A 27,996-nucleotide genomic window follows, 5' to 3' on the forward strand; every position below is an offset into this window, starting at 1 on the left:
CTCCACTGTGTATATGTAAAACATCTTTATCCAATCATCTATTGATGGACACTTAGGTTACTTTAATATCTTGGCTACTGTAAATAATACTGCAATGAACATAGGACTGCATATATCTTTTCAAATTAGTGTTTTTGTTTTCTTTAGATGGATACCCACAAGTGGAATTGCTGGGTCACGTAGTTCTATTTTTAATTCTTTGAGGAATCTCCATACTGTTTTCCACAGTGGCTGCACCAATTTGCAATCCCACAATAAGTGCACAGGGTTCCTTTTTCTCCAAACCCTCGCTAACACTTGTTTTTTGGTTGTTATTCTTGATGTAGACTAATCAAACTTTTGAATGGCTAAATTTACCTGCATTTTGTCTGATGATTGTGGATATTATATTAAAAAAAGAAAGAAAGAAAAGAAGAAAGGAAGAAAAGAAAAAGTACTTAATAGGTTAAAGACAACATTTTATCTGATCACAAAGATCTTGTTTTCTCAGATTCTACCAAAAGATACTTATTAAATATATATATTTTTGGACACCTGTAAGCACTGTGCTGGACTTCCCCAGTGATTTTTAGTTTTTGCCCTTAAGGATTTGATATATAAAATGCTGATAACAAAATTACTTGTAAGCAACAATATGATACAGAGAAATAATACACAGAGATAAAAGTGTGCAGTGAATGTTCAGACAATAAACAGATTCAAGGTGGTGGAGCTCTGGGGTCTGAATCACCCTGGGATTCTCAAAAAATGCAACAAATTCCCCAATTTGGTGTATAAAACAATTCATACATCTCTGAATCCTTCCACTTCACCAGAAATAAGTCTGAATGATAACAAGTAGTAATAGTGGGAGAGGTAGAAAGAAAAGGGAAAGAGGGAAGAAAAAAATAGAAAAATTGAAAAGGTAGATTGATTAAAAAGAGGGAAGAGAGTTGAGGGGCAGAGGAGCCCAAGAATAATAAAAGGGGGAAGAGAAGTGACAAATTAAAAAGAAAAATCGAAAAGAGGGTAAAGGTAAAGGGGGGGAGGACAGGAATTGACAGTGTCGGGAGTAGGAAGAAAAATGGAGGAACAAAAGGAGGGGGGAGGGAGAGAAAGGGGAGGGGCGGGGGGAGGGGCAGGGAGGAAGAGGAAGATAGGGAAAGAGATCATGAACCTCATTTCAAAGCAATTTAGAAATAACTCTAATATTTGCTTCCTACACACTTTATAAACACATTTTAAAAATGAACAGAAAACTATAAAAACTTACTGACTGATTTATCATGTGACTGCTGACCAAATACTTTCAGGTTATGTTTAAGCATTTTAGTTGTGTCAGTAATAATTTTTAAAAATTTAAAGGTGTTTATGGGAGAGGTGTGTGGACCAAAACTTTCTCAATTATTAACCTATGAAAGTCAGAAATCACTTTTAGAATTGTATCTCAGTTTAGTCAAACAACCATTGAAAAAAACATACTATTAAGATGGGTCTCTTTTTCTTTACATAACTGGTTTGTTTTACAAAAACAGAGTAAAATATTTCTAATTAATGTTTTGGTGATGAAATATCAGTAAAATAGTATATGTATTAATGTTTTAAACTAAAAAACCCATAGAAACATCCCCTCTTAAGCACTTTAAAATATCTGAGGCAGCTTCTGAAAAAAAAAAAATCCTAACTAGAAACAGGAGTAAAACCAATTAATTATAGTCAGGAGTAAAACTTTAAACATGCAAACAAAAATAATTTGCTTTCCAGCTAGAAAAATTCTTTTACTCTTATAAACCATAGATATTATGTAGCAAAAATCAAATTACTTCTATGCAGTTTATAATTACCTTCATGCTGTAATTCATTCATTTTGAATTAAATTCATTTAAATACTTTGAAGTTATGTAGAGTTGAAGAGCAAAATTGTATTATTTTCACTTTAAGTACTATTTAGGTGTGGATGCTATCTTTTGTTGCTTTTTACAATGTCTTATTTTGGAAAATAACATTTATTTCCTTGTCTTTTCTTGAATTGTACAATCTATCCCCTCCCCAGTGAACCAGGGATCTATTTTGCATTTTGTACAAAATTGGGATTAAGTTATTCAATCTTTTTAAAAAAATGAATTTATTTGAGGCAAACATAAGACATATGCTGGGTAGCAAGATTCCAAATGTTTCAGTTGTTCATTATCTTTTAACTAAATAATTCTGGAGTGGGAAAAAAAAATTCAAAAGGCAGTAATAGTGTAGTGTGAAGAATGTTACTGACCATTTATTTCACATGTGTCAATAGAGGCTAGTGTGCTGCAGTTTAATCTACTAACAAATTGAATTTGGAAATATCCCTTTTTTCCAAAGTTAATAAACTACTCTTATGCTTGTCTAAAAGTTTCTAATTGCAAACCTAAGCCAAAACAAAAAATTGAGCAATTTTATCACATACACTGTGTGACCCATAGAAAAAACAAATGATTATTCTTAAAATTCTTTTATCTCCTTGAGTCTATTTCTGGAATAAACACACTTCTTTTTAAGATTTTAAACACTGACCACTTGAATGATACTTTGAAGCAGGAAATCTTCCTTTTCTGCTTATAATTTTCTTACATTTTATGAGTTGTCTTAAGCACATAATTATCCTTATTTATTTGACAGGAGAAAATGCTACATGTGCTTTTAACTGGGACTATTTTACAGTTTTTCAAAGTTTATAGTCATTTATAAGAACCACACTAAAACTTCAAGTTGCAGGGCGAAACAAAATTTCCCAAGGCAGTAAAGATGAAAAAAACAAGCAAACAACAACAAAATAAATAAAAAAACAAGCAATAAAAACCAAATTCCTCTATAAACTTTTAAGTTAAAGCAGCCATGTCAGGATATCTGAATTTTCCTTTTTCTGTATTTTATAGAAACCATAATTTCATTTCAAAATTATTTATGGTTCATTAGAAAAAAATAGAAAAAATTCTACTTTAACGTATTTCCCTTTCGCTTTCCAACTTTTTGTCTTTTCTTTTGTAAAACAGGCTAAACTTTAAAAACAAAGTCATTGATAAATGTTAGATTTGAAATGCAATAGATATTTTGTTGATTTATCTAAAGGAACTAAATAAAAGAAAAAGTTATATTCCCTCAAAACCTATTTAGCACTAGCTGCAAAAGTAAAAAAAAATTTTTGATGTTAACTTTATATTTCTAAAAATAACAATTAATGATTACCTTTCATCTATTGTACTAACTGCTATATATTCACTAAAAATAATAGGTGTGAAAATTTCAAGGCAGCATGGGAAAATCCTTATGGTACAATAGCAAGTGAAAAACTTAAATATAAAAATAAGATGACAAAATACTAAACTATTACAAATGAACAAATGCAGGAAAGAAACATTTTAGAAACAAAATAAAATTTGAGTAATAGTGGTGGAATTATTTTTTTTCACTTTATATTTCTAATTTTTAAAGTTCTTTTATTCTCTTAAATTTTCTCTGCATGTATATTTATGTTCACATGGCAGAAAAATGGATCAGAATCCCATCTTTAAAATGGAGTCAAATTTCAGTGTTTCTGAATTCAGAGGAAAATTGAATTCTGTAACTCGACCAACCATTTCTCCAGGAAAAATGAAAGGGAACAAGAAGTATAATAATAATTTAAAAATAATAATGTTATTATTTAATTGTATAAATTATCATTACTCAATAATTTCTCCTACAGCTATATTTTTAACTCTCACAAACTAAATTAATTCTGCATTGACTATTGATCTTACCAAAGAAGTTGTGTAGAAAATAAATTGAAAATACTTTTATTAGCTGTCTTTAATATTAAAAAACAAAAAACAAAGAAAAAGAGGATGACAAATAATGGAGTTCCAAGTCTGCCCATTTTTATCCCTAACCTAGGGAATGTGAGTTTGACAAGAAATAACCCTTCTCTCAGGTTAATTTTAGGCTCACTCAGGGGAAGAGATGAAGCACCAATCAACATCACTCATTGCCCCCAACCCCAGCCTAAAATAGCCAAGTCACTGAGGCAAAACTGATTTGGGGGCTGAAAAGGTCTGCATCTAACCCCAGCTGTCTCCTCTCTCTTGTGTTCTTGCAGCCTCTGACTATACACAGAAGACCTTGGTGAGGGGGGTGGAGGTGGATTAGAATTCAGTGAAACAGCTTTTTTTTTTTTTTTTTTTAATAATCAGTTTCAATTTAGCAATGGTGGATAAACTTTTAATTTAGAATTTTATACTTCTTACTCTGTCATTTAAAAAACTAATTTCAGCTCACATTTAGACTTCTAAAATATTTTTTAAATGAAAAAAAAAGTAAACTGATTAAAAAAAATTTTGTTTCCCTTTGAATCTAGGATAGGAAAAGGTGGGCTGCATTTTACAGGCGTTTAGAGGTCTGGAGGGAGATTTTTGTGGGGTGTAACTTGCTTTGGTTTTAGAAATAAAGAGGTAGAGTAGTGGCTATGTCCCCCAGGGAGGAAACCTGAGAGGTGCTTCTAATAATTCCTTAAGATTTCAGTTAAATGAAGGAAAGCAGCACTTTCTGGGAAGTGCCTTCCTACTACCTTCTTTCTTGTTCCCTAATAAACTAGAAAAGATTGAGGAAGAGTGGAGCTCCTATTTAGAAAAAAGCCAAGGAACACAACAGCCTTTCTGAGACTATCTTTTAGCCCATTCAAAAGTACACACACACACACACACACACACACACACACTCACACACACCAAGAAAAGTCCCCAGGCAACAGATCCACACATTCTGGCCAAGATAATTTTTTTCTCCTGGACTCTTATCCTCTGAATTCTCTTTGCTCTGCAGTTTGTATTAGCTTGTTTTTCATTAAGAATGTTTATTGACTGCCTACTATGTGGTAGGCACCGATTCCAGCTCGTTAGGTTTTAAAATTAAGTTTATGATCAAGAGTTACGAAACAGGGGGGAGGGTCGAAGGAAGGGTGGGGGGTGGGCTACACATGTTGCCCACCTTCTTGGAATTAAGTCTTTTTCCACTTAGCAACTAATAGCTTACAGTGTTTCATTTTGTTGCCTCATGTTAAGAAAAAAAATTGCGAAAACAAAAACGCGACAAGCACGTGGCTGGCTAGAACAAAACGCAAATTTGGAGAGTCGGTTTTGAAGGTGGTGGAGACCAAGAAAGCGAGTTAGAAGCCCTCCCCCGCCCCCACACCAAGTCCCATTTCTTCCCAGCGCGCGAGGAAAACTGGGAGGGGGACAAAGGTGCGGCTTGTCTTCTTTAACTCCCGACTTTTAAACGGTATAAAATCATCTGGCAGAAGAGCGGTGCGCAGAAGTCGGAATCAGCTCACTGACTCTGCAAACAAAAAATAATAAGAAAAAAACCTCAAGGCATTCATATCGGTGCAGCCAACACGTGTTGCGGAGTCGGCCCGGGCCGCAGGCGACTGAGACAATGGGGTCGGGGACCGGGAAAGGGAGACTGACCCCCTTCCTCACCTGCCCTCGCAGCACGCGTGCCCCAGACAAAATGATTTGTCCCTCCCGCAAAACCCGAGCTTCCGCTCAGTTCAAGGAGCTTCTGGCATTATTGGGGGTCCACTGTTCACTTTCCTGGCCAAGGGGGCTCCAAGGTCCCCGGGCTGCTTTCTCCGCCACCCCCTGGCGCCGTCTCAGCCCCCGCCGCTGGAAACTCGTCGGCCTGCTGGCCCCTGGCCTGGGATCCTGGTGGCGCGTGAACCGAGCGTCCCGCTCTCCACCGCGTATCCGAGACTACGAGACGCTCGGCGAATTGCCCCCTCCCCCAACGCCGAGACGGGGGTGCGACCGCCCACGTGTCGCCCCTTGCCCAGTCGGGTCGGTCCACGGGTTCTCCCGGCTGGAGGATCCGGAACGAGTTGATCTAAGGCGAGGAAAGGGACCAGGGCGGATCCGCTTCCCCCTCCCCAGAAACGGGCGGGGGACGGGCCACCGCCCCCTCCTCTAAGCTCCCGCCCCTTGCTTCCCCAGCGCGGAGCGGAAATTACCCCCTCCCCCCGCGGGTCTGACCTGGGGACGGGGGCGGGGCTTCGCGCACGGCCCCTCTCCCGCCTTCCCGCCTGTATCCTAATCTTGCACCCCAAACAAAGTTCCGAGACCCCAGCAAGCGCGGGGAAAGCGGCTGTAGCTGTCCTGAGTGGAGCGGGTGGAGGGCACTCCACCTGTCTGTCCCCGCGTCAGGGTGGGAGAAGGGGGACGATTCGAATCCGCAATCGGTCACTCCCTCCCTGAGACCTCCCCCTTCGGTTCGCCCGTGTCTGCTCACGCTACCACTCCCTGTCCTTCCCTTCACCCCTTCCTCTCTCGTGGGGTCATCTTGGGCCGGAGCCGCGCGATCTCCCAGGACCCCGAGACCTTGTTGTTCAACAGCCGAACCCTATGTGTGAGCCACCCTTTCTTCCGTGGGAATCCTGAAACCTGATTTCCTGCTATCCCTCCTTCCCAACCGCGGTCCCCCGTTCCCAGTCGCCTGGTCCCGCGCTCGCAGGGCCCCAAGGTCCTGGATTCCCGGAGGCGAGGGAGTCTCCCAGAGCTGGGGCTGGGAAGGCGGAGACCCGCCCCCACCTTAAAAATCCCGGGAAAAGGCGCCTTTTTTTCTAAATCACCGGCTCGCACGACCCTCTCCTGAAGACCCCCGAGTCCTCGGCTTCTCTTTGTCTATCTCTGCCGTCCCCCTCCTGTCAGTCGGTAGCAGTTAACCGGGTAGGGTGGGCAAACACCCCCCCACCCACCACACGAATAAAACAGAATTGTACATTTTACATAAAAAGAGGTGGGAGATTCTGGGCCGACCACCCTCCCCCAGCTAGGGCCCGGGTAGGGGGATGGGTGGGGGCGGGGCGCCTCCCTAGGGGCCAGATTCTTGTAAAGGAGGAGGGGGCAAGTAGAGCTTCGGGAACGCAGCCCCACCCGCCAGTTGACTCTGGGGTGAGTTGAGCCCCCCACCCCCACATCCACCCAGGCGGTAGATTGGTGGACTAGACCCGGCTGGAGAGGCTGGAGGGGCCGGAGGCGTCGGGGGTCTTCCCCGGCAGGGTGGGTGGGGGATTTCACCACGTGGCTTCGCCCCCCCCCCCCCCCCGCTCCATTTTTTTTTTTTTTTTTCCAAGTCGATTTTATTTAGAGGCGGCGCCAAGGCGGCCGCGGAGAAACGTGACACACCAGCCCGCTCGGAGGGGTTTCGGACAGAAGGGAAGGAGCAGCGCCGTGTCGTCCGCCTCCCAGCGCGCCGCGGGCACTTCTCTCGGGCCTCCCCGAACTCCCCCGCGACCTCTGCGCGTCCTCTGGCCGCCCTCCGCGTCCCGGGCTCCGGACAACTTAAGGGGTGGGGTGTAAAGAAAGTTTGCGGCTGCTGCCGCCCGCCGCCCGCCTGCCCGCCTCTCGGCCTAGGAGGTTCGCCGCCTGCGCCCGCCCTCCCTTGCTCGGCCTTGCTAGGGACCGCGTCCCACCCGGAGCCCGCCACCATGAACAAGCTTTACATCGGCAACCTCAACGAGAGCGTGACCCCCGCCGACTTGGAGAAAGTGTTTGCAGAGCACAAGATCTCCTACAGCGGCCAGTTTTTGGTCAAATCAGGCTATGCCTTCGTGGACTGCCCCGACGAGCACTGGGCGATGAAGGCCATCGAAACTTTCTCCGGTAAGAGTGCGCCCATCTCCCCTAGAAAGCACGACAAGATCCCCGAACAACGGAGACCTGCGCCTCTCTTTTCTTGCCCGCCAACTCTGCTCTCCCCGCGGCCTGCGCATTTGGCCTGAAGACCCACCCTCCACCCAGCTCCTTCGACGCCCCTCCACCCCAATCCCCTCATCCACACCCTCGCACGGAAATATTCGGGGTCTCCTCACCCCTTCCAGCCCCTGTAGGCTTTGGTAAGGCGGTCCCCATACACCCCACCGACGGGGCGGGAGCCCCCATTGGTTGTAGTGGGGGGCGCTACTGAGGCCACCCCGTCTGGGCGTTATTTCTACGTCGGCCCCTCCCTATCCGCGGCTGGCGCGCTCCCCCCACAGCACCCTTTCCTCCGCCCTAGGCCTTTGCAGCTGGAGAAGGGGCGCCCACGTCGTTTTTGACCTCCCAGGTTTCCTTGGGGACTGAGCCTTCGTGCAGGACCTGAGAACCGGGATCCCGCCTCCCGCTCAGGGCCTGGGGCTTGAGCCATTTTGATTTGAAAGTGGGGCGTGAGCGGGTGGCGCGGCGGCAGCGGCGGGTCGCCATGCTGCTTCCCGAGACGCGGGGCTGGGCCGGGAAGCGCGCGCCACGGCCACCAGGGACCCTCCCTGTGGGCCCCGTTCCGCTCCCCAGGGCCTCTCCTCCCGACGGGCTCGACAGGTGACCTCTCCGCTGCCAGAAGCCCTCTTCCTTGGTTCGACGGAAAAATAAAGTTTCATTCTGCATCCCCCTCCCCAAAACACACTTAGGGAGGAGCGGGCGTCCTTTCTTGGCCCCTTTGCCCCGGGTCTGGGAGCCGTGGAGGCAGCCCGCCCACACAGACGCCCTTGCACTCCCAAACCGAGCCCTGAGAGCGCTCTACGACTCAATTTGCCTCGGTGAGATAACAACAAAACAAAAATTAAGAAAACAATAATGAATTTACGGGCGCCACCATTCTCGGAGCGACCTTTCGCATCCGGCTGCGGAACCCACTGCCTGAATTCCTAGGAAAGTCTCAAATCCCAATAACTCCTGAATTACCCTAATGTCTTTCTTCTTCCATTTCCTGCCCCCGACCCTGTTCAAGCTCTCAACATATTTTTTATTTTCTTAATCTTCAGGGAAAGTAGAACTGCAAGGAAAACGCCTAGAGATTGAACACTCGGTCCCCAAAAAACAAAGGTAGGAAAGAGCTCTTTTCTGGGGGGGGGGTGCAGCCTCGGGGCGCTGAGAGGCTGTGTTCAGGGGTCCATAATGTCTCCAGTGGAAGAAACCCTTTACTGGCCTTTCCACCCTCAACTCCGGATGTTGGGGGCAGGGAGGGAAGATTGGCTAAGATCTTGTAATGGGTGGTTTACAGCTTGTAAAAAAAAGATAAGCTGGGGCTAGGTGGGCTAAGAGATGTTTTCTTGAAGAAGTAAAAGGGAAAAATATCAATAGGGAGAAACCTTGTGGAGTTTATTCAAGGTGTGTAGGGCCATTTTTTTGTGGGACAGCTAAAAACCTCTTGAGTTTACACTCATGGACCTTTTTTGAGCTTCCTAGCAAGCCTCATTTCTGTTTTTTTCGCCCCCACCCCTCAACATAATTCTTAAGTGGTTTGGGAAGGGGGTTCCAGGGGAAGTGGAAGGAGTTCCTGCCCCCGAAAGAATTCTTTATAGGCTGTGCTATATTTATTTTTCTGCAACAGGCAAGGATATTCGTTTTTTTCACAGACCCCCCCCAACTCTAGCATCACACGTTCTTCCCTCCCAACTGGATTTTGCCAAGAATTTGCTTTGGCTGTACTATCCTTTCCGAGCCCCCCACCTCACCCCCCCTTCAGCCCATTGTTACAAGGGGACCATCTGGGGTGAGAGCTTTGTGTTCAGGCTGTGAGGCTGTGAGCTGGGGCTCTTTGGAGGGTCTAGAACTCCCTGGATGAATGAGTATGTGTATGTGACTGTGTGACTGTTCCAATATCATTCTCTCTTCAATTCAGAAAGTGGGTTACCTCTGTCGTGTTATCCCCAAATCTAATTCATGGTGGATTTAAAATCTTTCATTGAACTCTGGCTGGGAGGTATAGGGGCCAAGTCTTTTCTGCTTTCTGAAATCTGACTTCAAACATGTTGACAGTGCACTTTTCTCTAATGTTGCAACCCCCAGTAAATCTGTGGTTCTTTCACATTCCCCTACCCCCTCATTTCAGCTAGAAACTATTTAAGAATATAGTCCCCGGCTTTTTCTAGGTGGGAAGGTAGAGATGGGTGGCTGTGCTTTTTTGGAGGCAGTTAAGAGGATCTAGAAAGTTTTAACACCAGAAACAATCTGTTCAGTGGTTTTAGTTTGAGATATTTAAATAACTTGGAACCACTGTATCTGTAGAGGATCAATATGGCTTGTAACTATGTTTACAGAGTTAGTGATTTAACCTCCAGTGCTTCAAATGACGCTGTTATTGGAAAGGCAATTAGAGTTAGGATAAAAAGGTAATCAAATCAGAAGGAAAGAAACCCCTCTTAGTTATTATTTTGAAACATTTCCTTGAGATTGGAATAATAGGAAAAACCGTACAGTGATACCAGTAGATTTATGAGAAGATTTGTGAGCATTTGAACTGAAAGCTGAATGTTTGAAACACGTTAATGAAAAATATCCAGAATAACTGGAATTCTAAAATATTTGGGAATTTTATTTCTTTTGCTTTTCAGCATGGTTTAAATTTTAAAGGGAATGAATTGAAAAGCAAGAGAAATAGCAAAATGTGATGAAATGGAACCCAAAACATTTATATTTTAATTTTCATGGTGCTCTATATTTATGGATCTTTTCCCCTAAGCCATCTGCTTGCTTTCAAGCCATTTTTAGGCTCCTTGTTCCCTCCAAAATGCATTACTGAGGGCTCTTTTGAGTTGGGAAGGGGTGGGGTTTGTGAGAAGAGTGGGTACAAAATCTGCCATTCCACACCCATATTAAATTCGATCTTTTGTGTGTTCTCTCTTGAAATAATTTGTGAGCACAAACATTGAGTCTGTTGTGTGTGTTTTTTTTTTTTTTGGTGGTGGTGGTGAAAAGGCACTTCATTTTTCTAGAATGAATCAATTTTTGAAGTTTTAGGATTTAAAAAAGGAAAGTTTGTTTTCCTGAAGTCTGCTCTATCATTTTGTGTTCTTTGGGAACCATGTTGTGGTATGTGTTTTTAGTCTGTCTGAAAAGTACTTTTTCAGTTGGTTACTGGCTTTTTTCAATCTAATGGATGTATAAAACAGGAACTACTTAATTAAGTAGGACTAATATTTTCAGCAGAATGAACAACTGAATATATATATCTGTGTGTTTTTACTGTAGTGTTTTCACTGTTTAAAACAAGAGAATTCCTGTTGCACTCAGTTCCAAATGAATTAGGACTTTAAGCATTTCTAGGACATTCATAGAAACCTAACAAGCTAAATGGTTCTGGTTTTTGTTGATTTTTAGAGGGGGTAAATCAAACAAAAGATATTACAGCAGTTAACCTCTGAGCAACACTGATTTTGAAGTATTAATATATTCTAACTATTTATTTGATATATAATTTGTATCTTAAGAACCTTAGAGTCTGAATGAACATTATACATTTAAATTGAAAACATTAATTTGAATTTTTAAAACGGGTGAGATCACCTTCTTAAACCCCCCCTTAGTGTTGGAATTTTGATCAACAACACTTTTGGCTTTTTGTTGAGAATCTGTATATATTCACTCTCAAATATTAGGACAAAGGAGTAGAACCAAAAACATTTTAAAAACAGCTGTGGAGTTTGTATATTGTTTTATTTTGAGAGCTAAGAGTAGTTAAAAGGGGTACTGTAATAGTGAGTCTTGTTTATTTGGGGAAAGGGCTTGCTTTTTAAAGGAATTAAACTTTTGTTTCATTTGCCCCTGTGTGTGCCTTTTTCTAGAGGAATGTGACCTAAAAGTAGCGTACCTGTTGTCAACTGGTGTCATCTAAGTAAAAGGTGTTGTTAAAAAAAAAAGCGTGTATTTTTCTCAGTGAAGTGTGTTCAAGTGTAAGACTTGATTTCCTTAGGCAGTTTAATAGTGGTTCTTGAAGTTGTCTTAAAATGAGGTGGGCTAACACTTTCTCTTAAATTTCCAACTATTTAAAAAAACAAAACCAAACCAGGAATTAGTTTCAGCCTTTTAAGTGTGAGAACTCTCAGAAGAAAAAGTGTTCCAACTTAATTCTGATTTCACAGTTTAATTTTCTAAAGTGAACAAACGGCTTTAAAAATCCCTCTGCGAAGGGATGTCTTATAAATGGCCAAAATATTATTTTTAATTGTAAGTGATTTGTGGAGGTTCTGAAGAAATAGTTGGGTCATTAAATGTTTTCAAAACAAGCAAAAATTTTTGCCTTCTGAAATGGGTATACCATTAGAGAAAATTATCCTTAGGGGTTAAAATGAATTATAAAGGGGGGTTAAGAAACAAGAGAGTCTTTAAAATAAAAGGGAGGGTAAAATACTAGAGTGGGAGGATTTTCAGGCACTTTGGCTTTAGTGGTTGTAGTCAGATGTATCTTTCAACAAGTATGTATTCAACAAGTATGTTTAAAGTAGAAGCAGTTTATAGCAGTTTCAGTAAAGAGGCTTTATTTTTAATATTAGGTTAGTTTTTTGGGCTTTAAAGAAGTTAAAACATAGTTGATTCTTAAAATTTTCTACACTATTAGGAGAAAAGGTGGAAATTTATTCACTCTCCTCGTTTTAATTGCCACCTGGAAAGTAAACTTAACAAATTCATAACTTAAATTTTCTTCACTGCTAGAGAAATCCTTGACCTGTTTAGTGCTCAGCCTTTAAAAATGACTTTCCTAAGGACAGTGGTATTTGACGATCCTTTGAAAGAGTTGTACATGTCCAGAACCCTTTATTTTCTGACTCAAAGGAGAAAGATGAAATTTTACTCCAGTGGTTTCCCAGATGAAGAACTTTTGAGTAAAGAAGGGGAAGAATTGTAATTCCCATCACTATTTTATTCAAAGTATGGTTAACTCTTAGAAATGTAAAGTTTTTTAAACAGCTTTTGGTGGGAGGAGAGCAAAACATTCTCATAACTGTGTTTTAGAGATAAAAATACATGACATTAGCCATTGGAAGAATTTTGATTCAAAGCTTCTGAGTCTGTAATCTTTTAAAATTACCTTAATGTATGTCATTTGAATTTGTTTTGTGTGTTTGGGTACTTTGAAGACTTATTTTTGAATTTATTTATTCTAGACTTGAATGTGTAACAGCCAGTTGACCAGGATAGTTTAGAGAATATACAATTTTAAAACGTTAAAAAATTTTTTTTCAACTGTTTACTTGAGTGAAGAGGTACCAGCAAGTGCTATTTGTTGAAGTTTAGGGATCTGTGTTGAAGAGATATATGTGTTGAATATACTGCTGTTGATTTTGTGTAGGGTGGTGACATTGTCATTAGAATAAATGTATGAACCAAAGGCGTTTGCAAAAACAGACATTTTGTCAGCTTTTAGAATTTCAACTGTCTTGTTCTCTCTTCATCCTCTTAAAAGATTCTTAAAATGTGGCTAATGTCTTCCAGAGAGTGCAGCTTAGATTTGGGGATGGGAGTATTATAGAGAGACAAGGGGAGGGAAAAAAAAGCAGCAGGGGAGACTGGAGAAATCAGACGAGTTAGTCCTGGGTTGGAAATTCCAGACGGGAGAAAAAAAAAAAGAGAGAGATGGGGGTTGGGGTGGATTTCCCGCTTCCCTTTTAAAGAGAAGCGGCTGGAAGCGCCCAGCGACCCACGGGAGAAGGGGGTCGCTGACAGCAGGTTTAGAAGACCCGCGGTCGATTCCGCCCAGGGCAGGGCTATTTTTGCTTTCGGACTTGCCTGGGTTCCCTTCCCCTTTTCAAAAAGCAGAGAAAGTCTCAGCGGCGGCTCTTCCTGGAGAGCCCGTGCCGCCTCGGCCGCCTACCCCTTCTCTCCCAGCCCCAGCCTCGCAATCTCGGCCCGCTCAGCCTGGGGCCGCCGCCTTCCTCCTTTGAACAAGCCCCTGCCTGGGAACATCCGCAGGCCTGGGTCTTCCAGGAGGGCTTCCTTTCCCAGGGTCCCCGAGACCCCAGCCTGCGGCGCGCCTGCAAACAGCTTCCGCCTTGGTCCTTGGAGCCCCACATCCCACCTCGCCCACGTGGAGTGTGCCCTGTCTGTCCCTGTCCGCAGGGCGCATTCCTTTCCCGGCAGCTGTCTTAGGACCTTTCCACTCTAGGGCGAAATAGCAGAGGCCAGTAGTTAAATGAAGTGAAGAGGCAGAAGAGAGAGGAAGAGAGTGTGGGTTAGGGGAAAATATGAGGATGAGAGAGGTGGAGAGAAAATGGAGGTACCTTGGCCATGGGGCAGTATAACCTTGAGGAGTTAACAGTGTCAAAGCCGTAATCTTTAGTAAATGCATTGTTTTTATGTACCAAAGGCTGACTGAAACAATAACAAAAGGAGTAAGAGTAATCTGAGGTTGATGGGGGATTTTACATATTAATGTAAAAGATAGACAAGACCTTGTTGGCCTCTGGCTAGGGTTTGACTATCTCTCTCTCAGGGTCTCAGCTAGTGACTGGCTCCATGTTAATATAAAAATTTGCACACCATTTCTACCTGGGTTGAGCACATTTCCTATCCCTACTCACACCTTTCAATAAAATACTTGTCAAAACAAAGTAAAAAAAGGTTTCTCTTGAAAAGTCATGAACTCAAGAATGTGCTTACTTGGTTACTGATAAAAGTTTACTGTGGCCCTGGTCTGATGGCTGGGTTGGTTAGAGCATTGTCTCCATACTCAAGGGTTGCAGGTTGGATCCCTGGTCAGGGCACATAAACAGATCTCTCTCGTTCTCTCTTCCTCTCTCTCTCTCAAATCAATAAATAAAATTTTTTAAAAAGTTTGATTTGGCTAGAAAATGGTCATAGAGGAGAGTGCTTGCGATAAACCACGCCATTGTAAGGAGGCATTACCCACAGGTCTAGTCCTTAGTATGTATAGTAACTCCATTCTAGTGGAAGAACGTGGATGTTTCCTCAAATTTTGTTCAAAGGAAACTACTTTTTAGTAGGTGTAAGGGGTCATCCTAATGTAAAAACAGAGCCAGCCAGCTGTTTGTAAGACCTGCTTCTTACCTTTGTAGAACAGTAGGTTTGCAGTGAATAGTGGGGGCTGAAGGAACAGGCTAAACAAGCTCTTCACTAAACAGGCTGCTAAAATAAAATTGTGTGGATTATGGATAAATCACAGGAGAAAGTAGATTTGGACCTCAACGCTGTAGTATAGCTGTAGAACTATATGTTTTGTGTGATTGTAAAACACTGAAATGTAACTATGCAGAACAAACACCATCAAGTAAGAAAACAATCAATGGCCATGGCTGGGATGTTCAGTGGTTAGAGTGTTATCCTGGTGTCCGGAGATTGTGGGTTGGATCCCCTGTCAGGGCACAAACAAGAAGCAACCAATGAGTGCACAGCTAAATGGAACAACTAAGTGGAATGAGTTGATGCCTCTCCCCCTCCCCCTCCCTCATTCCCTTCTCCTTTCTCGATCTCCCTCTACCCCCTCCTTTCAAATCAATGGAAGGGGGCGGAACAAACACCATCGGAAAAGCAGTCCTGTTGCAGAAGTCCAGGCTTCAGGCTTCCAGGATATGATGTTCTGGTTGTGTGACAGAGAGTAAAGCATGGCTAACCATCAGTAAACTGCTCTTGAATGGAACAGCAAACAGCTGGGTGATGGAAAGAATTTTTGATTGCATTGTCCAGAAATTTTCAAGACCCTTCTGGACAAGTCTGATTATTAGACAAGTGGTAATTTGGTGGCTAAAGGCATATGAGAGACCTGTCAGGATGGGTGGTAGTTTTTTTTTTTTTAATTATTTTTATTTATTCATTTCAGAGGAGAGAGAGAGAGAAAGAGAGAGAGAGAGAAGGGGGGAGGAGCAGGAAGCATCAACTCCCATATGTGTCTTGACCAGGCAAGCCCAGGGTTTTGAACTGGCAACCTCAGCATTCCAGGTTAAAGCTTTATCCACTGCACCACCACAGGTCAGGCAGGATGGGTGATAGTTTTGCTCATAGTTTAGGGCAGGGGTCCCCAAACTTTTTACACAGGGGGCCAGTTCACTGTCCCTCAGACCGTTGGAGGGCCGGACTATAAAAAAAACTATGAACAAATCCCTATGCACACTGCACATATCTTTTAAAGTAAAAACAAAACAAAACGGAAACACATACAATATTTAAAATGAAGAAGAAATAAATTTAAATCAACAAACTGACCAGTATTTCAGTGGGAACTGTGCTCCTCTCACTGACCACCAATGAAAGAGGTACCCCTTCCGGAAGTGCGGCAGGCCGGATAAATGGCCTCAGGGGGCCGCATGCGGCCCGAGGTAGTTTGGGGACTCCTGGTTTAGGGGATAGGTGTGGAGGATCTCTCTTCATTTTCTCTTTTCCTCTCCCATGTTTGTTCTGTGGATTCTAGTCAGTCCTCTCATCATTTCCTTAGGAAAAAGAGGGTTAAGGAAAACTTCAATTTTTACTTAGTTTCAGTTAAAATTAGTCCATTATTCAGATGTTTTGACCATCTGAATGAAATGGAAAATGTTAACCCTAAGTGAAATTTGATTGGCTAATTTAGCTTAGTTGATTGGATATAGATAGAATCTTTAAGAAGAGAAATCAGAATTCAGAAATTTAAAAAAATGTTATGTGTAAAGGTTGTGGGGTCTGCTGAGTTATTCTGGCAACAGGAGCAGGGAACGGCTCATTCAGAATTCTTGAGGCTCAAGACGGGAGGAAGCTGTATTATTAGGTCAGAGTCGCGTAACCAACCCTGGGTCTCCCCGGAGAGTTTGGTGTTTGAGAACAAGGGCTTTGGAGTCGGACAATGATTGGGAAATTGGAAAAGTTACTTAACCTTCTTTAGCCCCAATTTCTGTACTGTAAACTGACTATTACACATTAGCTATTATTATTTGTTTTAGATACGGACCTCTGCCTCCCAGCTTTGGACTATGTATTGCAGCTTGGGGCAAATATCTAGGAGCGTGGGTAGGCTGTTTAAGTATGCTTATGTGTATTTGGCATGTATTTTGTATGGAACAATGATGGTTAGGCATAGTAAAGGGGATTTGTGTGGAGGGTGCTTTGATAACTAACTGCATGCTATGTCTCCTACCCATTCTCTCGGACAAAAAGATCTGAGAGAGGCTGGGCAAGCATGGTAGGAATGCTACTGACTGTTCCTTAAGGAAATGGGCCATATATTCTACTGCGGTGCCCGGAATCTGGGCCAAGTTCCTAGCTGAAATTTCAGTTTGGGACTACTGTCAAAGGTGCATGTAGGATAGCGGCTCTGGTGACAGGAGAACCACCCTAATTCTGCAGATGAGGTAGATGTTGTAAGACTTCAGGATGGAAGGGGGACTGTGTGAAGCCTTTTGGGTTTGAGGGAGGAAGAAGTGAGAGCAGTTTCCTCACTTGGTGGGAGATAGGCATGTTTGTCTTAATGTTCTGCACTTGGTAAGCTATCAAAGTAGGCATTCAGGAGTTTGGGGGGCCCTGGATGCTCAGGAAGTGACTGCATACATTATTCCCTGTTCCCTTGTGTGTAGGGTGGGGGCAAAGCCGCTGTGTCCTCATATCTTTCCCCTGGTCCCCTGGACTGGAAACAGTCCCCAACGGTGTGTGCCCAGAGCTCACCTTCATGTCCCTTCTCAAAGGGTACACACACATATGCACATACCCACAATCCCTTTCGACATCTCAGTCCAGGGAAGGATTGAACCTTCTCTTAGTAGGGTGGGTAGGGGAAGGGCTCTGTAGTCAGATGTGGTTTTTGGCCATTTTAACAGGCTTGTGAACTCTGAAAGGTTTTATAATTAGTTCATGTAGAATGATGTGTGTTTTTCTGGAGTGGCATTTGGGATTGCTTGGGGCTCGTCAGCTTTCCAGTAGGTTCTCTGGGTGGAGGAAAGGAGGGGAGACAGGACTGAGGTGGGGGCTGGTGGGTAGAGTAAACGTGTTGAGAATGTCTGTTCAGCGTTAGAAATATTCTACTTCCTCCTCCAGGTCTCTTGAGTTGCTTGGGAGGAGAAGTCTAACTGTAATAGAGAGCAGTTGCTTTGGCGGGATTTGGAGAGAGAACCCTAAATTAGAGGGCAAAGATGATCCTTCACAGGCATGGCTCTGGGTGGCCGCAGCTAGTGTGTTCTGAGCAAGGACTAGAAAGGATGTTGGCAGCAGCGTTCAGAATATTTTCTTCACTCCTGGTGAAGAATGTCCACTCCAGCAACTTTTTATTTCATGTAAAACAAGGGAAAATCTAACCAACTGAAGTGATTTTAGCTAGAGGGTATTCCTCCCTGTGTTTATTACCATTTGGTTCAAAGCTGCTGGCTTTCTGTAGAATTGGGTGGATGGAGCACACCTGTCCTGAAGAAGCTGGGGTGGGCAGGAGGGTGGAATAAAATGATCTTCCCAAACCTCACTGTCCCTGTGAGATAATCTCGTTCACTTTCTTACCCTTGCTCCTCATTGACCATCTGGAATGGGTGGTTTCCTTTCAACTTCTTACCAGAAGAGGAATGATGTGCTTGTCTACACCCAGGCCCCTGTCCTCTCTTCAAAACATCCTTTGGTCAGCAGCTTTAGCCTGGGGGGGAGTGTGTGTGTGTGTGTGTGTGTGTGTGTGTGTGTGAATTTTGGGGTGTGTGTGTATGTGTGATTTTTATATTTACAACTAAATTCCATGTCAGAAAATATTTAACAAGATCGTGTAGACCTCTGTACTGGCTTGCATCTTGTTACAGACTGGTACTTCTGATCGTGTGTTCTTTCCTGCGTGCGTTCATCTACTTACTTTTATACTCAGAGCCTACTATTGTGTGACACGTCCTCTGCTGGGTACTAGATGTGCAATGAGGAACAAGACCTTGGTCTTAAGGTGGAGATAAAAGGAAATAAAGCCTTCTCCAGAGACTTTAAAATTTTTCACTTTATCCTTGGTATTTAAAAAAATAACTTTTAATGTATAAAATTTTACTGTGGTAATCATTTTAAGTGTGCAGTTCAGTGGTATTAAGAGCATTCACATCGTTACGCACCCATCACCTCCATTCATCTCCAGAACTTATCTTGCAAGACTGGATGTAACTCTCCGTCGGCCCTTCCCCAGCTACATTTAGACCGCTGCAGTTTTGCTTTTCCTACACAGTCATCACCTCTTCATCCTGTGTAAAATGGGAGCCTTGGCTGATCCCTCTTCTGTATTACTGGGTTTTTATGTAGCGTTACTGGGTCTTTCAGGGTGGAGAAGGGAGGCTCGGGGTTCAGAGAGGGAGTACAAAAGAGGTAAAAGATCAAATCCCTGTCTTCCAGCGTCTTTAGATCCAGGAAAAGCTGTGGCACAGCAGAGGCCCTGAGACTAGACAGTAAAATGAGAGACACAGCCTCAGGGACTGAAGTAGAGGAGAGAGGCTTTGAGCTAAGCTGTGTTTTGGAGGATAAGGAGAGAGCGTTGTGAACTGACAGGTATTGTGGGAAGAGCACTCCTCCAGAAGAGGGGCTGGCATGCCAGTGGACAGAGAGAGGCGCTCAGGGGAGTAGGGCCGATGTCCCTGCTTATTTCCCTTATTGAGCATCTTCTTTGCTCCTGGGCACTGTGTCCCAGGTGATGCGAGCCAAAAGAGTTCTTCTACATTTAGTTACTGTTATTTCAGAGAATCCTCCTAAGACGTTATCTTAGTTCTATAAAAGGAGGAACTAACTGACGTTCTGAGTGGTTAAAGTAACTTAGCTAACCAAGGTGATACTTTGAATAATTAGTAGTGTTAGGATTTAAAATGACTTAAATTGATTTTATAGAGAGAGGAAGGGGGAGAGAGAGACAGACAGGAACATCAATCTGTTGCTGTATGTGCCCTGACGGGGGATTGAACAAGCAACCTCTGCGCTTTGGGACGACGCTCTAACCAACCAAACTATCCAGCCAGGGCTAGTGTTAGGATTTAAACCCAGGCCTTCCTAACTTACAAGGTGGGAACAAGACGATCTTCTAATACTGAGTTCAGTCTTATCTGGAGCTTTTTTGTGGGGAGAGCATGAGGTTGGCACGTAAAACACATTAACATTAGTTTCTCCCTGCTTTGAATCTCCTTTCTCCCATGTGCTTATACCTGTTTTGCATTGTATTTTTCTCCCACTATGGGGATTTTCAGGCAATCTTGAGTGATTGAAGAAAACTAGATAATTCTTCCTTTGGGTAGGAAATATTCCTATTGTCTGCCCATTTGATGGGTAATGGGACAGTTTTGTGCTTGGTAGGAAATAATCCACAGAGAAGGACTGGAGCTGGAGTGGGGTCAGAATTCAGGATCAATCTCAGCCTTCTTTTCTCCTCATGTGCAAACTGTGGGGTCTGTAGTCAGTATCTTTTCCTGGGTCTTGTTTCCTCATCTCAGTTCTCCAGAAACCCCATACAATAATCTGGCGAAGTATTTTGAGTTGAATGAGGCTCCATCCTTTTAGCACTTCTGGTAGGCACCAGGCTGAAGCCTTTGGCTGACTCCCCCCTTCTTTTGGGGTTCAACCCTGGGAAAATGGGAGGTTGGGGGGAAGGGTAGGGGATGAGGCGCTTCTCCTCCCATTTGCCCTCCTCCTAGCTGGAAGGGACAAAGCGTTGACCTTTGTCACATTCCTGCAGAGTCATAATTCATAATGCATACATGTTTTTGAGGAGTAAGAACCCATTTACCTTTTTTCTTGACAAGCAGGAGAAGGCTTCATGGTGTAGTGACACTTGCTGACTAGGTCACCTTGGGCTAGTCACTTAACCTCACTAAGCTTGTTTTTTTTTAACTGCAGAATGGAAATAAAAATACTCTCAATCTTCTGTGGGTCTTTGAGCAGTGATTTTTCAATCTTTTTCATTTCATGGCACACATAAACTAATTACTAAAATTCTGTGGCACACCAAAAATGTATTTTTGCCAATCTGGTGAAAAAAAAAGGTATAATTTTTGACTGATTCACACCGGATGGCTATTGTGTTGGCTGTTGTCATGTTTTTAAGGCAGTGATAGTCAACCTGGTCCCTACCGCCCACTAGTGTGCGTTCCAGCTTTCATGGTGGGCGGTAGCGGAGCAACCAAAGTATAAATAAAAAGATATATTTAACTATAATAAGTTGTTTTATAAAGATTTATTCTGCCAAACTTAGCGAAAATCCGACATAAAGTACTTGGTAATTATTATTATATGCTTTAACTTGCTGTAACTCTGCTTTATAAATCCTATAAAGTAAAGTTACTTCCCTACTTTATAAATCACTATTACTGTGGAACCTGTGGGCAGTTAGAAAATTTTACTACTAACAGAGATACAAAAGTGGGTGGTAGGTATAAAAAGGTTGATTACCTCTGGTCTAAGGGAAGAGAGGTCCCTGCCCCTGACGAAACAGGTATCGCATGTTATAAAAATTCTTGCTGCCCGCCACTTGAAAATAGCTGGTTTACATGCTCAGATCTACCTCTTGTAGTTCTAGGTTGGTTCATAGGACAGTGTGGTGTAAAGAAGTATATACTTTGCAAACTCTAAAGTACTGTACAAATGTGAGTTATTAATAAGATTATCACTAGTTGATGACACCCAAAAGGGCAGACAAAGAAAGTGATTCTCACCCTCAGGGTGACTATGCTGTAGAGGTTCCCAGAACACTCTGGGAGGGTGGGTCTTTTCTCTCCAGGCCCGGATGGCCCCTTGTTCCGGTCCCCAGCCCAGCCCACTCTACTCCCAGGCCTAAGTTCCAGCCTTCTCAGTGGGAGGCCTCCAGGCCGTTCCTGCCTCCACCCGCAGCCCAGCCGAGGTCTCTAAGGAATGCTGCCTCCCGGGCCATTTTCCCCTCCAAGCTTCTGCGGCCCAGCTTCCAGCCCCCTACCCCCAGCCGGTTCCCACTTAAGTGCTTGCAGGCCTGTTTGCAGCGGGAAGCCCCCTCCCCCACAGGACCACCTCAGTCAAAGCCCTGACCACAGGGAGGTCGGGTCTGGATTTACTAAAGGACCCCGGAGGGGGAGCCTGCCCCCTTGCTGGCTGCCTGGCTCGCTGATGGGGTCGGGTTTCGGATGGTGGCTCTGGAGAGAGAGACAAAGGGCAAAGTCCTGGTCCCCACCCCCACCCGACAGCCCCCGGCTGGTGTCCCCTCCCCCTCCCGGCCCTGTGCGGGTAGCTCAGGGCCCCCAGGGCCCGGTGGGACCGGCTCAGAGCAAGTCAGGGGTACCCAGGGGATTCTTGGTGGCAGAACATTCTAGACTGGTGGGGCCTCGCAGCAGAGGGGGGGCCCTGGGGGCATTCTCTTGTCTCCCTGAACTCTATGGACTGGGCCCACCCAGCGGCCGGGGTGGGAGGGTGAGCTCTCAGTTTTCCCCGGGTTAGGTGAGAGAGGGGCTGGGGGAAGGGGCCGCCCACGTGGGCACAGGCCTGCCGACGCCAGCCCAGCCGCTCAGCTGCTCAGACCTTCTCAATTGCCCGTTCATGAGGACTCCCCTCCTCCCCCCCAGCTGCCGCAGCCCTCCCCCACCCTCAGCTGCTGCAGCCCTTCCCTGGCACCTCTCTTTCTCCTCAGTTGCCCTGCCTGCTCCCACTTTCCACAGTGAAAGCTGTGCTCATGGCCTTTGGTTCCCTTGGCTGCTGGGACCTGTCCCCTGCTCCTGGCTAAGGATGGCTGACAACCATCTTGGAAGGTGCCATTAGTCCTCCTGGACTAGGGAGGGAGAGACCTCTACAGAGAGGGCATTATGCTCGTGCTCCTGTCCAAAGCCAGGGCAGAAGGAGGGACGAGTATTCCTGTCCGAGGAGAGTGTTCTGATGAAGAACTCCCTCACTAGGAAGAACCAAGTATCAGCTTGCTGAAATTTCTGACCACCAACAGGTCTTTGGCAGCTGAAATGGAGATGTTGGATCTCTTGAAGTTGTTAATCTCATGTTGCAGGAACATGACCAGGGTGCCTTTCAACTAATAGGATATATTATTATTTTTATTTGTATACTGGGATACAGTCTCATCTTTTCTTGGGTAACATTAGATTATAGGAATGAAGGTAAATCCCAGTGTTCCCCGTGTTTTTCTCAGTGCAGAGCTGTGCGTTGCAGAAGACGTGGTCTAGAGAGGCTGATCTAATTTCCTTTTCCTGCTTCTGGGAGCTTCATGTTGGAATCCTTGCCTTCAGCTGGGCTCTCCAAGCTTGCCGTTCCCTCCTAGGAGACACTTGACCTTTTCCATTTTCCAGGCGTGCCCCATGCTGCTTAGCACTGGCTGTCACTTCATCCTTAGCCAGGTCTCTGGGCCTCAGAGTGCCAGGCCTTTTGGTTCTTAAGCTTTCTGGAGAGACGTCGACATCTCCACGAAGCAGGGGTGAGAGCTAAACCAACATGTCTTGTGAGGCTAGGGCAGGAAGTGACCTTCCCAGCCCCTCTCACCTTTCCCTCAGTGGGAGCCTGTTAACCCCCCTCAGCTCCAGAGAAGATCCCAGAAACACCTACCCTGGCCTGATTTAGTCAGGAAGGCTGCACTGCTCACATTTGGTCACCTCTTTCCCATTTGTTAGGTTTAGTCTGTGGTTTTTGCTGCGTGCCTCCCACTCTCCACATTCCCTTTCCCCCCACCTCCCAGCGGAGGGCTCGCATGGCCGGCCCCCGCTCAGGTGAGAGGAAGGTTCCGGGCAGAGAGAGCAGGGTGGGGGGGAGGGAGTGACAGTTGGCCCAGGCAGACTTGGAATCTGTCTGGAAAGAGCTCCACTGACTCAGAGCTTCTGTTTTGGCTTCCTCTGGCACTGCCCAGATGGGCAAGAAAAAAAAAAGTGTGTTTTTTTGTCAAACCACGTATTTCCGAGATGAGAGAATTGAGCCAAGTAACCATCCTTGGGGTTTGCTTGCTCTCTAACACCAGTTAGCGCCTTCCCACTCTGTGTCACACCGTTTCCTTGCCTGCCCCCAACCTACATGAAATTTTGTAAGATTGAAAATTACTCTTTTACCCTGCTAACAAATCTGACAGTCATCCAGCCGTATTATGGTGTAGTTAACTCTTCTGCAAGTTAAATCCTGTGCCCAAATTAGAGCCGCATGCAGTAAAAGCCAGTTGGCACGCACTTAGCCATACAGAATATGGGCATCTTTCCTGCTGCTGACATCGGGGCTCTACAGACTCTGCTGTGTTAACACTTCTTGTCAGAGAGAAAGTAGCAACGTTGGAGATGAGTATAAAACACTAGTCTAGGAGGAGAGCTCAATTCTAGTCCTCCCCAAAAGTTGCCAAGTCGCTTCCTTTTCTTGAGACTCAGTTTTTCCATCTGTAAAATGAGAGGGATTGCTTACGACCCTCTCAGGCTCGGGGCTTACAACTCTCCTGCCTCATTTGTATGAATCTGATTTCTTTCAGCTGGAACCTAGTTGCCAGGTTACTGTGTGTGTGTGTGTGTGTGTGTGTGTGTCTGTCTGTCTGTCTGTCTGTCTATCTCCTTGGTCATGTGAGAATCCCAGTGGTATCTCCCCTTTCCTGAATCCAAGTAGACCAGGAGCATATCATTATTATTATTATTTTTTTTAAACCGTTTATTTTTTAGTTTATTTGTTTTATAGATAGGAGAGAGAGAGAAGGAGGGGGGGAGGAGCAGGAAGCATCAACTCCCGTATGTGCCTTGAACAGGCAAGCCCAGGGTTTCGAACTGGCGACCACAGCATTCCAGGTCAATGCTTTATCCACTGCGTCACCACAGGTCGGGCCCAGGAGGATATTAAATATGTAACAAGACCCTTCTAACTGGGAAGAAATAGGGTTCAGCCTGTAGTAGTTTTCTGTGGACTTACTTTTTCTTCCTGTGGGTCCCCAGCATTAGTGCAGGAGTTGGTGCACACGTGGGACAGTGCGTGTGTCACACATACAGAATTACAGATACATTCCAGTAGTGTCCCTGCCTTCAAGTCCCCTCCTACACTCTGGCGTTCTCCTTGTATCTGCTCTGCCGGGTTCCACAACTTCCAGTTGGTCAGTGCTTTCTTTGCCCAGCCCTTACCATGTCCATCAACTCACCGGGCGATCAACCTGCCTGCCTGCCTGTCTGGCTGCCCTGCCTCTGGATAAGCCTGGCACGGAGCCCTGGGCACCAGGCCAGCTCCTCCTCCCCTCCCCAACTCCACCTCCTTTCTCAGCTATTGCCACTCCTGGAGCGTGCCAGGTCCGCCCCCTTCAGCGGCTTTCCTGGACAATTATTTCTTCTCCACCTCTTCCCACTGTAGGGAGAAGGAGGCAGTGTGGGGTGTAAGGACTAGGTCAGTGGTGATCTTATGGAAATAGCAGAAGTTGGCACGTTAGGGCATCTTTTTTGTGTGACTTCCAGCTGGGCAAAACAACTGGGAAGGAAGCCAGCTTCGGGAGCGTGCTTCTAACCTCGTGTCAGCCTGTCAGCTGCGTGGGACTCCCTTGTCGAGGAGTCAGTGGGATCACCCACTTCTGAAGGGTTCTAGTGGACAGCCCACCTTCATGCCTCAGTTAACTTTGTCCATCCCCTTCTCCCATCCCAAACCAAACTGGGGTTCCCTGCTGGACCGCCAACTCCAGGAGACTAGGAGGAGACACGCCTGTCTTCGTCACTCTAGGCCAGGGGTCCCCAAACTTTTTACACAGGGGGGCAGTTCACTGTCCCTCAGACCGTTGGAGGGCCGGACTATAAAAAAAACTGAACAAATCCCTATGCACACTGAACATATCTTATTTTAAAGTTAAACAAAATGGGAACAAATACAATATTTAAAATAAAGAACAACTAAATTTAAATCAACAAGCTGACCAGTATTTCAGTGGGAACTATGGGCCTGCTTTTGGCTAATGAGATGGTCAATGTCCGGTTCCATATTTGTCACTGCTAGCTGTAACAAGTGATATGACGCACTTCCGAAGCCCTGATGTGTATGTCCCGTGTCACCGGAAGTAGTACTGTACGTGAGCGACGCCACACATCTGCATCCTGTGCTCCTCTTACTGACCACCAATGAAAGAGGTGCCCCCTTCTGGAAGTGCGGCTGGGGTGGATAAATGGCCTCGGGGCCGCATGCGGCCTGTGAGCCGTAGTTTGGGGACCCCTGCTCTAGGCTCTGCACTGTAATACAATCCAAGAGAAATGCACTGGGGAACATATGTAAGTGTAACTTATTATAACCACATTAAAAAAATTAATGTAAAATATTAAAAAATTAATTAAAAATTAAGTCAAAAGATTTGTTCAACATATAATCACTACACAATGAGAGATATTAGCCTGACCTGTGGTGGTGCAGTGGATAGACTGTTGACCTGGAATACTGAGGTCACTGGTTTAAAACCCTAGGCTTGCCTGACCAGGTGGTGGCACAGTGGATAGAGCCTCCAACTGGGATGCGGAGGACCCAGGTTCGAGACCCCAAGGTCGCCAGCTGAGCACGGGCTCATCTGGTTTGAGGGGAAAAAAAAAAAAAAAAAAAAAAGCAGCTCACCAGCTTGGACCCAAGGTCGCTGGCTTGAGCAAGGGGTTACTCGGTCTGCTGAAGCCTCACGGTCAAGGCACATATGAGAAAACAATCATTGAACAACTAAGGTTTCACAATGAAAAAATTGATGATTGATGCTTCTCATCTCTTTCTGTTCCTGTCTGTCTGTCCCTATCTCTCTCTCTCTAATTCTCTGTGTCTCTGTAAAAAAACAACAACCCTGGGCTTGCCCGGTCAAGGTACATATGGATGTTGATGCTTCCTGCTCCTTCTCTCCCCTCTCTAAAAGGAACAAATAAAATCTTAAAGAGAGACAATAACAGTTAAAATGAAATAAAGTTAGAATTCAGTTCCTCTGTTGTAGTGTGGACATCACACAGGCCTAGTGCTTAGTAGGTGTCAAGAAAGTCTGGAATGAAGGACTCTAGCAGCTGGGCTCCAGAAACCCTGAGAGAAGTCATGCTGTGCAGCTTCTTGATCAATGATTAGATTAAATGAGCATGGTATGTTTCTGCAGGTTTGAAATGTCTTACTTAGTTGTTTAATCATTTCCAATATCCAAGCCATAACCCCCACCCCCACCCCCAATGAAGCTTCAGTTTCTAATTGCCTTGGGCTAATTTATTCCCTCCAGGCCTGTAGGTTTGAGTGAAGATTGGATATCATTGGGGACAAAGTTAAATGTGTAGATCTGTGGGAGGGTGTCAACTTTATTATGGATGAATTCCAAAGTCTTCATTAACTCCTGAAATTTTGATATTATGTGGAGAGTGAACATGTTTTCTAATGGGAACCAAGTGTCAAAAGAAAGATTTTTTAAAATTTTATTTTATTTTTTAATTTTTCTTTTGGCAGAGACAGAGTCAGAGAGAGGGACAGATAGACAGGAAGGGAGAGAGATGAGAAACATGAATTCTTCATTGAGGCTCCTTAGTTGTTCATTGATTGCTTTCTCATATGTGCCTTGACCGTGAGGCTATAGCACACCGAGTGACCCCTTGCTTGAGCCAGCGACCTTGGGCTCAAGCTGGTGAGCTTTGCTCAAACCAGATGAGCCCGCGCTCAAGCTGGTGACCTCAGGGTCTTGAACCTGGGTCCTCCACATTCCAGTCCGACACTCTGTCCACTGCGCCACCGCCTGGTCAGGCTCAAAAGAAAGGTTTTAAACCACGCACTGAGACAGACCACCAGGGCACGGAAAATCCCTCTAATTAAGGATGTAGGTGGACAGGAATCAGCAGCACGCAGGATCCTGTAAAATGGACTAACCCTTATCCTTATTTCCCAGATGAAAGAAACTGAAGTCCAGGGAGTTGAAGGTTCACTTGCCGAAGGCCGCACAGCCTGCAAAGCAGAGAGAATCACTCTGGGGGAGGGGGGTGGTGAGGGACCTAATCTGGAGGTCCCGGTGTAATCCCAGCCCTCTGTGGAGATGAAAGTCCAGGTTTGACTCACAGTAGGGGCCTCTGGGGATCGGGGCCTCAAATTTAACAAGATTTCCAAAACCTCCTACTGCCTCTGGACTGGCTTGCTCCCTCCTGGTTTAAAGGAACTCCTTCTAGGGAGGGGTGAGGCCGTCTTCAGAATTGAACATGGCACCCTCCCCTCTGGGAATGGGGGTGGAAAGCGGATGACGCAGGTTTGCAAAGGATTGGGGGAGAAAACCGTCCCCGGGGCAGTTTTCAGCCCTCCTCACTTCCCAGAGACCTCCATCACTGTCCTAGTCAGTGTGCCTTGTGAGAAGGGTCCCCAATGGACCGCTGGCCCCATACTTTGCCTGCCCTGAGCAAGCACCTAT

At 44.9% G+C, this 27,996-nt stretch overlaps 1 protein-coding gene across 2 annotated transcripts in view; it reads left to right on the forward strand.

The window, feature by feature from the left end:
* The first annotated feature begins 7,471 nt into the window (after positions 1 to 7,471).
* Positions 7,472 to 27,996, forward strand: part of IGF2BP1 (insulin like growth factor 2 mRNA binding protein 1) — a 44,179-nt gene continuing 23,654 nt past the window's right edge. For both annotated transcript variants that reach the window (XM_066364480.1, XM_066364481.1), the window contains exons 1-2: positions 7,472 to 7,646; positions 8,783 to 8,843. In XM_066364480.1, the coding sequence (XP_066220577.1) occupies positions 7,472 to 7,646; positions 8,783 to 8,843 (236 nt within the window). The remainder of the gene's footprint in view (positions 7,647 to 8,782; positions 8,844 to 27,996) is intronic.

The sequence above is a fragment of the Saccopteryx leptura genome, chromosome 2 (assembly GCF_036850995.1).
Source record: "Saccopteryx leptura isolate mSacLep1 chromosome 2, mSacLep1_pri_phased_curated, whole genome shotgun sequence".
In the NCBI taxonomy this organism is placed as follows: domain Eukaryota; kingdom Metazoa; phylum Chordata; class Mammalia; order Chiroptera; family Emballonuridae; genus Saccopteryx; species Saccopteryx leptura.